General features: G+C 42.3%; 2 protein-coding genes and 1 long non-coding RNA gene across 4 annotated transcripts; 1 reads left to right on the plus strand and 2 right to left on the minus strand.

Moving 5' to 3' along the window:
- Positions 1 to 1,812: 1,812 nt before the first annotated feature.
- tmem184ba (transmembrane protein 184ba) lies at positions 1,813 to 6,518 on the minus strand. Of its 2 annotated transcripts, XM_037278407.1 has the most exons (10): positions 6,217 to 6,518; positions 6,091 to 6,131; positions 4,809 to 5,042; positions 4,518 to 4,683; positions 3,534 to 3,624; positions 3,281 to 3,448; positions 3,035 to 3,204; positions 2,777 to 2,971; positions 2,578 to 2,604; positions 1,813 to 2,398 (listed from the first exon to the last, which is right to left on the minus strand). In XM_037278407.1, the coding sequence occupies exons 3-10, from the start codon at positions 5,040 to 5,042 to the stop codon at positions 2,166 to 2,168; spliced, it is 1,284 nt and encodes a 427-aa protein (XP_037134302.1). In that variant the 5' UTR covers positions 6,091 to 6,131; positions 6,217 to 6,518; the 3' UTR covers positions 1,813 to 2,165. The 2 variants fall into 2 exon arrangements, with proteins under 2 accessions (XP_037134302.1, XP_037134303.1); XM_037278408.1 differs by lacking the exon at positions 2,578 to 2,604 and having other exon boundaries at positions 6,217 to 6,517.
- Positions 6,519 to 6,991: 473 nt separating this feature from the next.
- Positions 6,992 to 12,531, minus strand: csnk1e (casein kinase 1, epsilon). The gene is given in 12 exon segments (XM_037278409.1): positions 6,992 to 7,871; positions 8,238 to 8,295; positions 8,375 to 8,520; positions 8,585 to 8,698; positions 8,701 to 8,782; positions 8,860 to 9,008; positions 9,113 to 9,283; positions 9,359 to 9,587; positions 10,994 to 11,142; positions 11,216 to 11,326; positions 11,407 to 11,506; positions 12,166 to 12,531. Coding segments are annotated over 10 exon segments (1,260 nt in total). The 5' UTR covers positions 11,483 to 11,506; positions 12,166 to 12,531; the 3' UTR covers positions 6,992 to 7,871; positions 8,238 to 8,262.
- On the plus strand, positions 8,880 to 11,626 carry LOC119138400. Its single transcript, XR_005101145.1, has 2 exons — positions 8,880 to 8,991; positions 10,989 to 11,626. It is a non-coding gene; the product is annotated as an uncharacterized LOC119138400 (long non-coding RNA).
- Positions 12,532 to 12,826: the final 295 nt, after the last annotated feature.

A 12,826-nucleotide genomic window follows, 5' to 3' on the forward strand; every position in this document is an offset into this window, starting at 1 on the left:
TTCTGCATTCCAGGTTCTGTTACCGTATATTTGTTTTTTTGGTTATCACTACCCTTCAATGGCACAACAGGGTCGTGGAAGGCCGTGATCTGTATTCAAAGCAGATTCGAATTATTGCGGGGGTGATATTCGGAACTCCTGGGAGCTAGAGGATGACTGATGTTCAGGGTTTGTACACCAACACAGTGCCTTCAGTACTTGTGGGAGGTATCAAACCAAACCTGCTGACCGTCCATCACACTTTTGTTTGTTTTTTTTGTCTCGGCTCAAATAGCACACAGCTTACCTGTCCTACAGTTCCTACTGTGCAGTAACGATTCCGGGACAAGTCCGCTCGACTCCCCAACGTCACGCGTTGGACATTTAGCTGAAAAACGCGCACATTCCTCTTTACGTGTTTCTTATTTGTAATGTTTGTACGTGCCGTCAAGACGCAAATGTTGAGTGACATTTATCAGAGATATATTCTATATTTTATTTGTATTTAAAAGTAGATATTTTGACAAGACAAGCTAACTGAGTGCTGTGATGTTATGTATGGGTTCAGTACTTCCATAGTTGAGGGAGGGGGGGGAGGTCGGGCGTATTTTCATGTCTAATTGTATTGTGTGACAACGATTCCTACTTCACAAAAATGTTTAATTATTAGCTACGTAGAAATATGCTCAAAGCCGACGGCCATATTGCTGTGTGATGATTCGTGCACGTGTTTTTTTTTTGTTGCCATATTTGTACTGGCTTGCCATAGTGGATTCTTGGAGGGATTTTTTTTTTTCTTTTATGTTATTCGTGTGGAGAAAGACTGAGAAGAAAGATAGAGGAAGAGAAGATGAGGGAAGAGGTCGAGAGATGGATGAATGACGGAAAAAGCAAGTGGTAAAGAAAAGACAAGGAAACGAAGGTGTGAAGCGTATTCACTTGAAAAACCATAATGTTAGTTCAAAACGTCGTGACACAAATTACACTTGTGTTGGAAAAATAATTCAGATATACAAAGCTTCTATTTAGCTATATGAATATGTGTGGTTTAAAGAAAAAAAGCATTTATCTATATTTCCAATGTCTCACCTCTTGTCAAATTGTGCTGGATGTTTTGTGATACTTGCAAAACAAAAATGGTCTTTGTATTTATTGTACTTTTTCTATTGTGAAAATTCAAGTACATCATCTATTTTATATATATTATAATAAATGTTGTACATATTGTACATAAAATGGTGTGCTTCTGTGGTTGCTGACTCAGTAGGAAAGGAAGAGGTTTTACGTGCAGGATGTGTTGAACGTATCAGATAAGCTTTGGGTTAGATCGAGGTTAGTTAAAGCCAGCTAAATATGAAAATATATTCTGGATTGTTCAATAAAAATATATTTATCTCAAGCCATGAATGGGAAATAGGCCATTTGGACAAAATGTTTTCTATTTTTAAATTTTGGTTATTTCTGGAACCATTACGTTTTGATTGCTGCTTCTGAAACTTGACCTTAAAAAAGAGAAAGAAAACCAATAGATTAAATCTTAGTCTTCTTGTATCTTCTTCAGTATCCATGTCAAAAGTGCTCAAACTTATTTACCCAGTCAGCGTTTAAAAATAGGTCAGCATGGCTTCTCGTAACGACAGGTAAGCAGAGAAGAAAAAATATCACATGATTCATGTGTGTGTGAAGGCCTGCTGGTTTGCATTTCCTGATGATAAAACGCTTGAGGAATGTCTCGACAGGTGTTTCGATGAATCGATACTTAAGAATGCGCATTCGAGCTGTCATAGGGCTCCCTCTAGTGTACACATGCGGAATTGGAGCTGGCAGGGGAAATTTGTAGTAACTTGTCAATTTATTGCAAACCGAATAAAACATTTTTTTAAGTCCTTCTCAGGTTGTCATGAAACGTATCAAATTTCACAAAAATCACAACATTATCAGAATAAACTTGAAGTTGCGCTATAAAAAAAATGAACAGTCTATCAAAGTCAGCAAATCTTTTGAGTAAAACTTGAAAACGACTTACTAATCAAGCAGGTGTTTTACACCAGACTAGCTTATAGCGTCCAGCACAAACGTGCCGTGTTTATACTTACATTCATGCTCTCATGAAATGGCAAACAAACATTCTCACATATGAGAGGCGGCCGACTGCTGCCGGGAGGATGAATCACATTTCCGCCTGTCTAGAATTCATCGTCCGAGCTCAGCAGGAAGGTTTTCTCGGTGTCCCCGTGGTTGCTAACGGCGCTGAGCGTGCGCGACACAGGCGGCGGCGGCACGCCCTGCTCCAGCGTGGACTGCTGGGTGTAATGCTGGTAAGCCGGCGAGAAGTTATGAATAGCGTCCTGGACCATGTCGCCCGGGTTCATCGTCTCCTTCAGGCTGCTGGAGATGCTCTTCATCGGGGCGCAGCTGCCTAGACGGCAGTGAGTTGCAAAACGGTTTAGCTAACAATCGGTTAGCTACAATCAAGGAAGGACGCTATACTACAATGTGGAAAAAATGACTCATGGAGGATTTGATAAGTGACTGTGGTGAGCAACAGACATCAATGGACAATGCAAGAAGAGTCGAAACGGTCAGCGTGGAACCTACCAAACTCTCCGTATGTAGGGAGGGGTCCTTCAAAAGGCAGCAAAGAAAAGGGAAGATGAAGGTTTGTGTAAGCACAGGACAGAATAGCAAGACTCTTGTCTTACAAATATGTAGGAAAAAGCCAGAAAGTCATAAAAGTGTCAAATAAAATCAAAGTGGATTTTAAAATGAATGCTCGCCATTGACGTGATCTTCTCACCTTGCGCGCTGATACTTTTGTCCTTGTAGACTTTGGAGGTGAAAGCGAAACGTAGGATCAGCGCGGCAAAAAACATCTCGATGCAAATGATGAAGTTCTGGTAACCGGCGGCGACGGTCCCTTTGCCGACGGACACCTCCACGGAGTCAATCTGGGGGATGGCGCCGCACCTCTCCATAATGGCCAGAAACACACCTGAGTAGAAATCAAAGCAACCTTCTATCAAATGTTTCATGAATTTGGTTCGAGGTGGCGCACCTTGCCAGAAGGAGAGGAAGATGACCGACTTGACGATGACGAACTTGAGCACGGGCCCGTATGGGCTGAGCAGGTTGCGGGTGGCGAAGTAAAAGAGGAAGAGGGCGTACAGAGACAAGCTGACCGAGACGTTGCAGATGATGGTGACGTAGAGGTACCCGCTGGCGGCGCTGTGGAGCGACAAAACACACACAAACGTCAAGGCCATTTTGAATTGACACCTGGGGGCGGTTTTTGTTGACTCACTTGAAGTCTCCATCTTTGTATTTGCCGTACGCCTGCAGGATGACGGTAATGGTGGCCATGAGCGGCTTGACGACGCAGAACTGCAGCGTGGCCTGCTTGCAGAAGCGCAGGAACCCGATGGAGTAGGCCCTTCCCTTCAGGCAGCACGTGCCGAACATGCAGCTGGACCTTGGTGGCGCCGGAACACATTGTAAATCGATTATCGCAATGATAAATCAATGCTTGTAAATAAAAAAAAAAGGGCGAGACGTACTCGATGAGTTTCCCTCGGATCTCGGCCATGATGGCGCTCTCTCCCCCGAGGTATTCGTAACACAGACTCAGGAAGTTGTATATCACAAACGCTTTAGGTGGGGGGGGGGCAAACAAACAGAGATATTTGTTATTTCTATTTCCTAGAAGAAGAAAAAAAAACATTGTTTGATGGTCACCAAATGTCTCCTGTGGGAAGTGGATTAAATCTCCTGTGTGCTTTCTCAGCATGTGGATGACGACAAGCAAAGCGGCTCATAAACACCAGCGTGCTAATCCTGTTTTGCCCCCCCCCTTCCCCCTAGGATCTTCCTTCTTTGTGCACCGTATAATCACGGCTGATGATTGTGTAATCAATGCAAAAGTGTGAAACTGTGACGTGCACTGGGTGTGTGGCGCATTTTATGGCTGAGCTGCACTCCCCGCCCGCCAGCATTTGGTGTTACATCATGCGTTAGCCGCTTCTCCCTCCATCGGTTTGCCTTTGAATGAGCCCTCCCCTGATCTGCTTTTGTGTCGCTCTGGCTTATTTACCACGCGTTCCCATCTCCCCGCGGATGCCCTCGTCAGCCCGGGGCCGGTTGCCACGGTGATACAGTAGGCGTGCATACAATGAGAACTTTGCAAGTTGGGTTGAGCGGGTAACTCATTATCTTGTGGCAGCTTGTCCAGTAGCAGAACCGTTTCGGAGTCTTGTTGCCATGCGACAGGCCAGTCGACCTTACTCGGGGAAAGCATTGGGTCAGGGCTCACTTGCTTGGTATTTTGAATAGAATGACACAAATATTGGACAAGGAGATAAAATATGAGGCTAGATAGGTTAGATCATAGATCTTTGTGAGCAAAGTAATCAATTAGCAATGGATGGGCAGATTGTAGCTCTCCAGTTTTGCAGCATGCTTTTCAACTCAACCGGAAAAGTCACATCATCGGCGACGCCTTTTGAAGTGTGTATTGTGGAAGTGAGCGTCAAGTTTGTTCTTACCCTCGTAGCAGTCCCTGATGGTGTCAAAGTAGACGTAGTACTGGTCGTTGGTGAAGAAGAGGAGGCTGAGCCAAGAGTCGATGCCGTAGATGGGGACGATGAAGAGGATCCGTACGATGTGCCGCTGCTCCCGGGGTGAGCTATAGAAACGCAGGTGCATGTAGATCTGGAAGAAAAAAAAAAGATAATACAGCTTTGAGATTAAATTCACAGACTTCAAAACATGTAGGCCTTAACGAGATTAATTATATTATTTATTTATTTATTTACAACATGCGGCTGCTTACTTACCTGGTGGCAGGTAAGGATGAGGGAAGTCCAGACGAAGATGCCGGACACGGCCTGGGCCATAGGGGTCATGAGGAATGTGGGCTGGTCCTGGCTTAGCAAGGGGGCTTCGGGGAGCCAGGAGATGTTGGGCCCTCCCGGCGGTGGCGTCGCCGGCGTCCCTGCCGCTTCAGCCAAAAGAGAGTCCACCCCCAACCTCTCTGATAAGGGCACATCTCGCCTCCACAGCCTCTGCATCTGAAAAAAAAAAAAAAGCTCAGGTTTTCAATTTGGACATAAAAGGGGACACACCTTTTCCACACTTAATCTTCAACCTGGTTTAAATATTACCGATTTATCATTGTGTAACGAGTTATCGTGTACAAAAAAAACCCCACAGGAACTCAAACAGAAGCATCAATGAGTGTCATGTGGACAAGAATGCGTGACTCATACAAACAATGGAACCCGTGTTTCAATATATACAGCGGAAATCATTTTCAGGAACCATCCAATCCTTACCTAACAACATACCTCAATTCTTGGTTGCTTGAGCTGTTGGTCAGAAGAACACGCAACCCCAATGCACTCTCCAAAACTGTTAAGCCTTTCATTCATGACACCATAAAGCATGATATGATTTGACTGGTTGAAATGACATCATTGTCTTAAAAGGAAGCCATATTTTCTCGTCTTATTTAACTGGCATGGTCCAAAGTTGCTTTTTTATAGGTTTCTACTCTGTATGATGAGTCTAAAAAGAGATCATGTAATCCTTTTTGCCCTCTGGCTTTTTATACAAAGAGCTTGCTGCTAATATAGTCAAACAAGATTATGAAATTCAATCAGATGGAATCTGGCAACCGACCACACATCATTAACACACAACGTGGACCTAACCAATTGAATTCGGCATTTTATTAAAATAGATGTTACGCTCACGTCTCTATGGAGGATTGAGCGATTTCTCTCTTGTTTGTGCACCGCGAGGTCATTTGTATTGGTTTGCAAGGGATCAGCAGATGTACACATAAAAGAGGTGAAGTGAAGGCATCAGCAACATTGAGGCGAGGAACAGCTGCGTGTTTCAATTAAAAAAAAGGCAAATAAATCACGCTGGAATAATAATTTATGTGTGTCATAAGGTCAGGAGTTTGCAACAGATGGAATGGGGGCACACGGGGGTGGGGAGGGGGATACAAAGGGGGGTTGTGTTTATCTCCAAATTAAACGTGTGGGACGACAGCTAATTCCCGAACAGGTTATTAAAATGTGAATGCTTTCAAACAATAAAACAAAGTCTCACCTTTGCTAATATTTACTCGTGACAACGTGGAGCTTTAAATCCTGCAATGCAAAAACAAATCAAATGTTTGATTATTAGTGACATGCGTAATCCGGGTGCACATATGCTTTTAAAGGCTACGCTTACCAAAACAAAATCATCCAATGCTTTGTGCCGACCAGAAATAGCACGTAAACGGCCTTAATTCCAGCTCAGAGCTGCACCGTCGCCCCCGAGGACATCCATGTTGTTGCGCCAACACCGACCGGTTAACCTCCACGTTTTTCTCACCTACTCTTTCTTCTTCATGTTTAACAACTTGAGCAATATCGTACGCGATCGTCCCCACTTTTGCACCAGTTAAAGTCCGTAGATTGCTCCGTAAGGGGAGACGTCAAACTTGTCGTTCCCCGTCGCCCTGTCTGTCTGAAAGACTTTGGATCGACTGTGGAAATCAGGCGGGCCCCGCCCATTGAGTGGGAGCGAAGCACGCAGCCAATCACGGCCCGGGTAATTTAATAACACGGAAGTAGGTGAGCTAGGCGTGGAAAAGTTTTTATTTAATATTTTTATTTATTTTTAACAATACATTATATATTGCAGAATACATACTTTGTACATACTAATAAACTAAAATAAGAACTAATAAATAATAAGATTTTTTTTTTACAGTGAGTTATTTTCTTGTATATTTACACCAAAGTTTCAATAAAACGTTTCGAGGAAAAAAAGCTAAATTCGGACAAAAACGCTGCATTTGCTAATAGAAAAAAAATACAATACTGAATAAGTGCATATATACTGTATTTGTATGTTTAAAATGCAGTGAGTAAATGTCATGCGAATATAAACTAAATAAATACTCAAATAATATTCAAATTTGTGAGACAGCGAGTGAAGAACGTGGAATATTGACTACAGGTCAGCCTGTATATATTTCTTTTATTGATTCTACAATTATATACAATTATCAGAGAAACAAATTTGAAGCACAATAAAGAAACACACATGACATCACCAGATCTAGACATCAGCCTTGATAATGAATTTAATTTTTGTTTGACATTATAGGGATAGCCATTTTCATCTTGTACATTTTGGCAATTGTCATTTACATTCTGCCCAAATAAAACATACTGTACACATTGTACAAGTTGCATTAAAAAAAACAGACATGTACATCAGCAAGATTGTTTTACTTACACATTGGAACAAGGAATCAGAATAACATTCATTCAATGAGGCTCCCCCCCCCCCTTCGTATTTTTAGTACCTCATAAGAGAGAAAACACATTCTCCTGTTATATATTTTGGACTCAGAGGCAAAGCCGTGTGATGAAACACAATGATAACATTTTCGACTATTTCGAAGAAAGGCCAAAATACACCGATGACATGTTTGACGGTCACGCCGGTTGTTCTATCTTCAGATGAAAGACATCAATATGCAGCTTATTTAACTCCTTAACATTAGCATTCAATTGTAGTTTATTCAACCACAGAAACCTGAAAGTTTGTGCAACTGGATATACCATGTGAGTTGAGCCTCTGAGTCTGACACGTGATAATTGGTTTTAACGTCACTTCCCAATTCAGACTGCACCCTATAAACAGTAAAAGTCTGATTGAAGTTTTTTTTTTTTTTTTTCTCCTGGCCGACTGGTTTCCATCATTGAAGCGTTACTTCCGCTCCTTCTGGTCACCAGAGTTGGCAGGCTGACCTTCCCGTTTGGACGCCAGTAACGCATCCTCTTTCCTGCTCCTCCAACTCAAAGCGAGGGGAAGTTGATTCCCACCACTTGCTGGATGATGATAGAGAAAACATGTTAAATGAGTGTACCGTATTTTCCGCACTATAAGGCGCACCTAAAAAGCTCCAATTTTCTCAAAAGCCGACAGTGCGCCTTATAATCAGGTGCGCCTTATATATGGACCGATATTGAGCCACTAGAGCAGGCGTGTCCAAAGTCCGGCCCGCGGGCCAAATGTATATATCTTATATATGGACAAAGTTTTAAAATGGGCCATTCATTGAAGGTGCGCCTTATAATCCGGTAACGCCTTATATATGGACAAAGTTTTAAAATGGGCCATTCATTGAAGGTGCGCCTTATAATCCGGTGCGCCTTATAGTGCGGTACATTTGATTTTATGATTTGTTTTCTTACCTGCTTCTGACCAGCAGGGAAGAATTCACTTTGCCAAATGTTCAAATGGCACACTGACCTGTACATGGAAGGGGGAATAAATCAAATAAGATAAAGAATATTTTTGGGGGGAATCTGACTTCCATGACTCGTCCTACCTGCGACGCAGTGATGCGTGATTGGTCGAGGCGTGTGGAGAGGTCACCGGCGGACACGTTGGCAGGTGCACCGCGATGCAGCCTCATGGCCACTTTGCGCTCTCGCTCCACCCGTTCCGCCCGGCCCACCTGAGGAGAGCGGTTACCTGTATGCAAACACCTACGATTAATTACAACAAAAAAGGACAACTTAGTGACGCTCGTCCTAACCCGACTGCTGGACGCCGCGTGTGACCGCTTTGGATTGGATGACGTCTTGTTCGTTTTTGGCTCGGTTGGCCGCCGTAGGTTTGGGTCCGGATGGCAAAGCTCGACCTCCGCTGACCTTTGGCCTTCTCCTGCATGGTCCTCTTCATCTTTTTCCTCCTTACGTTCTTTGTCTCCATCTTCCGCCGTCCTGCTGGCCCCCTGAAAAAAAAAACCGTCCAATTATCGTCCAACTAACTTTTCAACGTTAATATTCATCAGCACACTGTCCCACTCACAAACTTGAGCATGCTCCAGTCAAAGACGTAGTCATAAGAGAAGCCCTGTCTGTGGAAAAGGTTCCTGAAGAGCTGCCTCAGGTACGAATAGTCCGGCTTGTCGTCGAAGCACAGGGAGCGGCAAAGGTTCAAGTAGGTGGAAAACACAGCTGGAAGACAACGAAGCATTTTAATTTCAATTTTTCCAATGCATTTATAGTATTTAGCCTGCCACAGTGTTATTAGTATCAGTAGTGGTTTCTGCTATACTCACACGGGTAGCCCTTGCAGAGCACTTCGATAGGAGTGGACATTTTCTTCTCGCTGATGCGTTCATACTTCTGCCTCTTAGTAGCGGCCTTAAGCCCCTGCCAAGGCAGCGAGCCCAAGTTGAAGTACATGAGGACATAGCCCAGCGACTCCAGGTCGTCCCGCCTCGATTGCTCTGCGGAAGGCGGAAAAATAAAGTGTGTAACTTTGTGTGTATATTGCCGTCGTCCAGAAGTTCATGTTGTCTTACCAATGCCCACGTGGGTGTTGATGGAGGCGTAGCGGGCGGTGCCGGTGAGGTTTTTGTTCTCTCGGTAGGGAATGTGCTGGTGCGTTCGGGGGTCACGGTATTTCTTGGCCAGGCCAAAGTCGATGATGTAGACGAGGTTGCCCTTCTTGCCGAGCCCCATCAGGAAGTTGTCGGGCTTCACGTCTCTGTGGATGAAGTTCTTCAAGTGGATGTATTCGATCCTGCTGATCTAGTGGAGACATATGTGGCATGAGATTTTTCCACTTTGGTTTTATTTAGTTTTGTATTTTGAATTCAGTTAGTTGTAATTAGTTTTTAGAGCCTGTTAGGTTTTTTTTCACCCCAAATCCTATAATATATAATGACTATATACTAATAAATACTATATGATAAATATATTTGAAATAAAAGTATAATGTTAAATATATTATGTTATCATATTTTAGTCTAGTCTATTTAATTTATGTATCATTGTTATTGTTTCAGCATGTGCTATATAATAATATAATATAATATAATATAATATAATATAATATAATATAATATAATATAATATAATATAATATATATTGGCCATGCTGCAGGGCAAAAATACACATCCACGTAAAGCACTGCACTGGACTTTGGAACCATGTGAATTAACGATGAATTGACGTTTGCAATTGTACTGTCGCCCTCTCGCGGATTTGGTATGAAGTACATGCTTAAACCATTATAATAAATACACTTTGGAACCATGTGAATTAACGATGAATTGACGTTTGCAATTGTACTGTCGCCCTCTCGCGGATTTGGTATGAAGTACATGCTTAAACCATTATAATAAATACACTTTGGAACCATGTGAATTGACGTTTGCAATTGTACTGTCGCCCTCTCGCGGATTTGGTATGAAGTACATGCTTAAACCATTATAATAAATACACTTTGGAACCATGTGAATTAACGATGAATTGACGTTTGCAATTGTACTGTCGCCCTCTCGCGGATTTGGTATGAAGTACATGCTTAAACCATTATAAAAAATACAGACACGATATTATATTATATTATATTTTATTTTGATAAAATGTTAATTATATTAAATGTTATGTTATCATATTTTAGTCTAGTTTATTTTATTTATGTATCATTAGACAGTTTTATAATATTATTGTTTAAGCATGTGCTATAAAATAATACAATACAATATAATATAATATAATATAATATCGTGTCTGTGTATTTATTATAATGGTCTAGCATGTACTTCATACCAAATCCGCGAAAGGGCGACAGTACAATTGCAAACGTCAATTCATCGTTAATTCACATGGCTCCAAAGTGTATTTAGTATTATAATGGTTTAAGCATGTACTTCATACCAAATCCGCGAGAGGGCGACAGTACAATTGCAAACGTCAATTCATCGTTAATTCACATGGTTCCAAAGTCCAGGGCAGTGCTTTACGTGGATGTGTATTTTTGCCCTGCTGCATGGCCAATAAATATATTATATTATATTATATTATATTATATTATAGCACATGCTTAAACAATAATATTATAAAACATAGGAAATTATATATAATTGCTTTGGCACTCTCTCATATTTGTATTTATACAAAATTAATATTTAATATTTTTCAAGCTCACCATTTGATCAGCCAGCAGCAGGACGGTTTTCAAGCTGAACTTGCGGGAGCAGAAGTTGAACAGGTCCTCCAAACTGGGGCCCAGCAGCTCCATGACCATCACGTTGTAATCGCCCTCAGCTCCACACCACTTGATGGACGGGATACCCACTGTGGGGAATATTTAAGGATTATAATTTCAATATTACATAGTCAAAGCTTGACTGGCCTCTGTGAGCCTCACCTCCTCCCTGCATCATCTTGTAGAATTTACTCTCAATGTGAAGCTGCGGATGTTTGGTCTTTACGCATTCCAGCTTGATGGCCACTTCCTCTCCCGTGGTGAGGTTGGAACCTAAAGAGGAGCAACATGATCAAACTGAAATTCTAATATTGCATGTTTATTAGGAGGATGAGAAGAACAGGGAAACTCACCGAGGTAAATGTCTCCAAAGGAACCGCTCCCTATCTTCCTCCCGAGGCGGTACTTGTTTCCCACTCGCAACTCCATGGCTTTCTTAACTGCTCCAACTGACTGGAACACACAGTCGCTGTGATTCGTCACCAGTGATTAGACCTTAAAAGTCCAACCCTGAGGTTCAAGGCTCAAACATCACCTGTGCATTTCAAAATCTTTTATATTAGGTTCATGAAAGACAAGACATACTGGAGATGAGAATTTTTGATTGTTTTTTGCAGAAGCTTTCTCAAGTTATTTTGCTGGCTTCTAGGCATGAGGGACACACAGGTGGATACCCCTAATTATCAAAACGAGATTTCTTTCACACTCTGATAATCAATAACACATTTTTTTGTTCAGTCCAGTACCGAATGACCCGGTACTGGTCCATGGCCTGGTTGTGGGGGACCTATGCTATATTCAAAATGGATGGATGGATGCTAGATGCATGCATGGATGCAATATCACATGACCCAACATTGAAGCAATGTAAATCTATTTTTTTTAAGGTGAGGTTTAGATAATCGTTGCATTGGATCTTAATCCGCTATAAACACACACACACACACACACTGCTGCTGCACATTGGCTCAGCCTCCTCTTAACAAGGTGTTGCAGTAAAAACGCCGCAACATCAGCAAGACATGCAATTCCTGCAAAATTGGAACTAGTCCATAAAGGCTTATTTAGGACATGACACCTTGACATACAGAGTAGCACGTCGATGAGCTCACCGGTCGTCTGGGCCGATACTTCGGTCTCACTCGGGGGCCCTGGGTAGCGACATACACTCACGGCTCATCGTCCACGCAAGATTGCAAGATTCACCCGCTGTCACGATCTTGACGTGTGGGGAGGAAGAGAACGGAGAAGACACGAGTAACCCCCTTACTTTCCTCTTCCTCCGACTCGTCTTCCTCATACACACACCCTCCCACTTTACGCCAACAGCCTATGACGTCATCCGTTCGAGTATGAATGAAGGAGAAAGTGCACGTCAAATGTTTTATTTCGCTCTTAATGCACTTTGAAGATGTAGTGGACTGTAAACTACGAATGGGGACGTGTGTTTTATCATTTTTGTTTGTCCTCGGAGGTTGTGAAGGAGAACGTCACAAGTTAATAAAAAAATAAATAAATAAAGGTAAAACAGCACCACCGTGTGGACAGTATGGGAGGTGCTGCGAGGCCACTGAGTATGGGAAACAAAATAAAAAAAATAAAACAAAAACAGCAAAACTGGGGGGGGGGGGGACTGGTGTGTGTGGAGGGGGTGTCTTTGCAACTTCTAACATCAATCCTATTTTGTGAAAAGAAATTAGAATTTGTAAAAGAAAACCTAATACATTAAAAGCACTGGAATGTAGGCAGAGTGTACATGGCCAAAAATGTCAG

The sequence above is a fragment of the Syngnathus acus genome, chromosome 19 (genome assembly GCF_901709675.1).
Source record: "Syngnathus acus chromosome 19, fSynAcu1.2, whole genome shotgun sequence".
Lineage (NCBI taxonomy): Eukaryota > Metazoa > Chordata > Actinopteri > Syngnathiformes > Syngnathidae > Syngnathus > Syngnathus acus.

Excerpts from the sequence above, each read along its gene's own strand:
- tmem184ba (XM_037278407.1), bottom strand. The coding sequence starts at position 5,042 with ATGCAGAGGCTGTGGAGGCGAGATGTGCCCTTATCAGAGAGGTTGGGG. Across the intron at positions 3,625-4,517 it reads CATCAGGGACTGCTACGAGG|CGTTTGTGATATACAACTTC; the intron begins GTAAGAACAAAC and ends CCCCACCTAAAG. Across the intron at positions 3,205-3,280 it reads TACAAAGATGGAGACTTCAA|CGCCGCCAGCGGGTACCTCT; the intron begins GTGAGTCAACAA and ends GTCGCTCCACAG.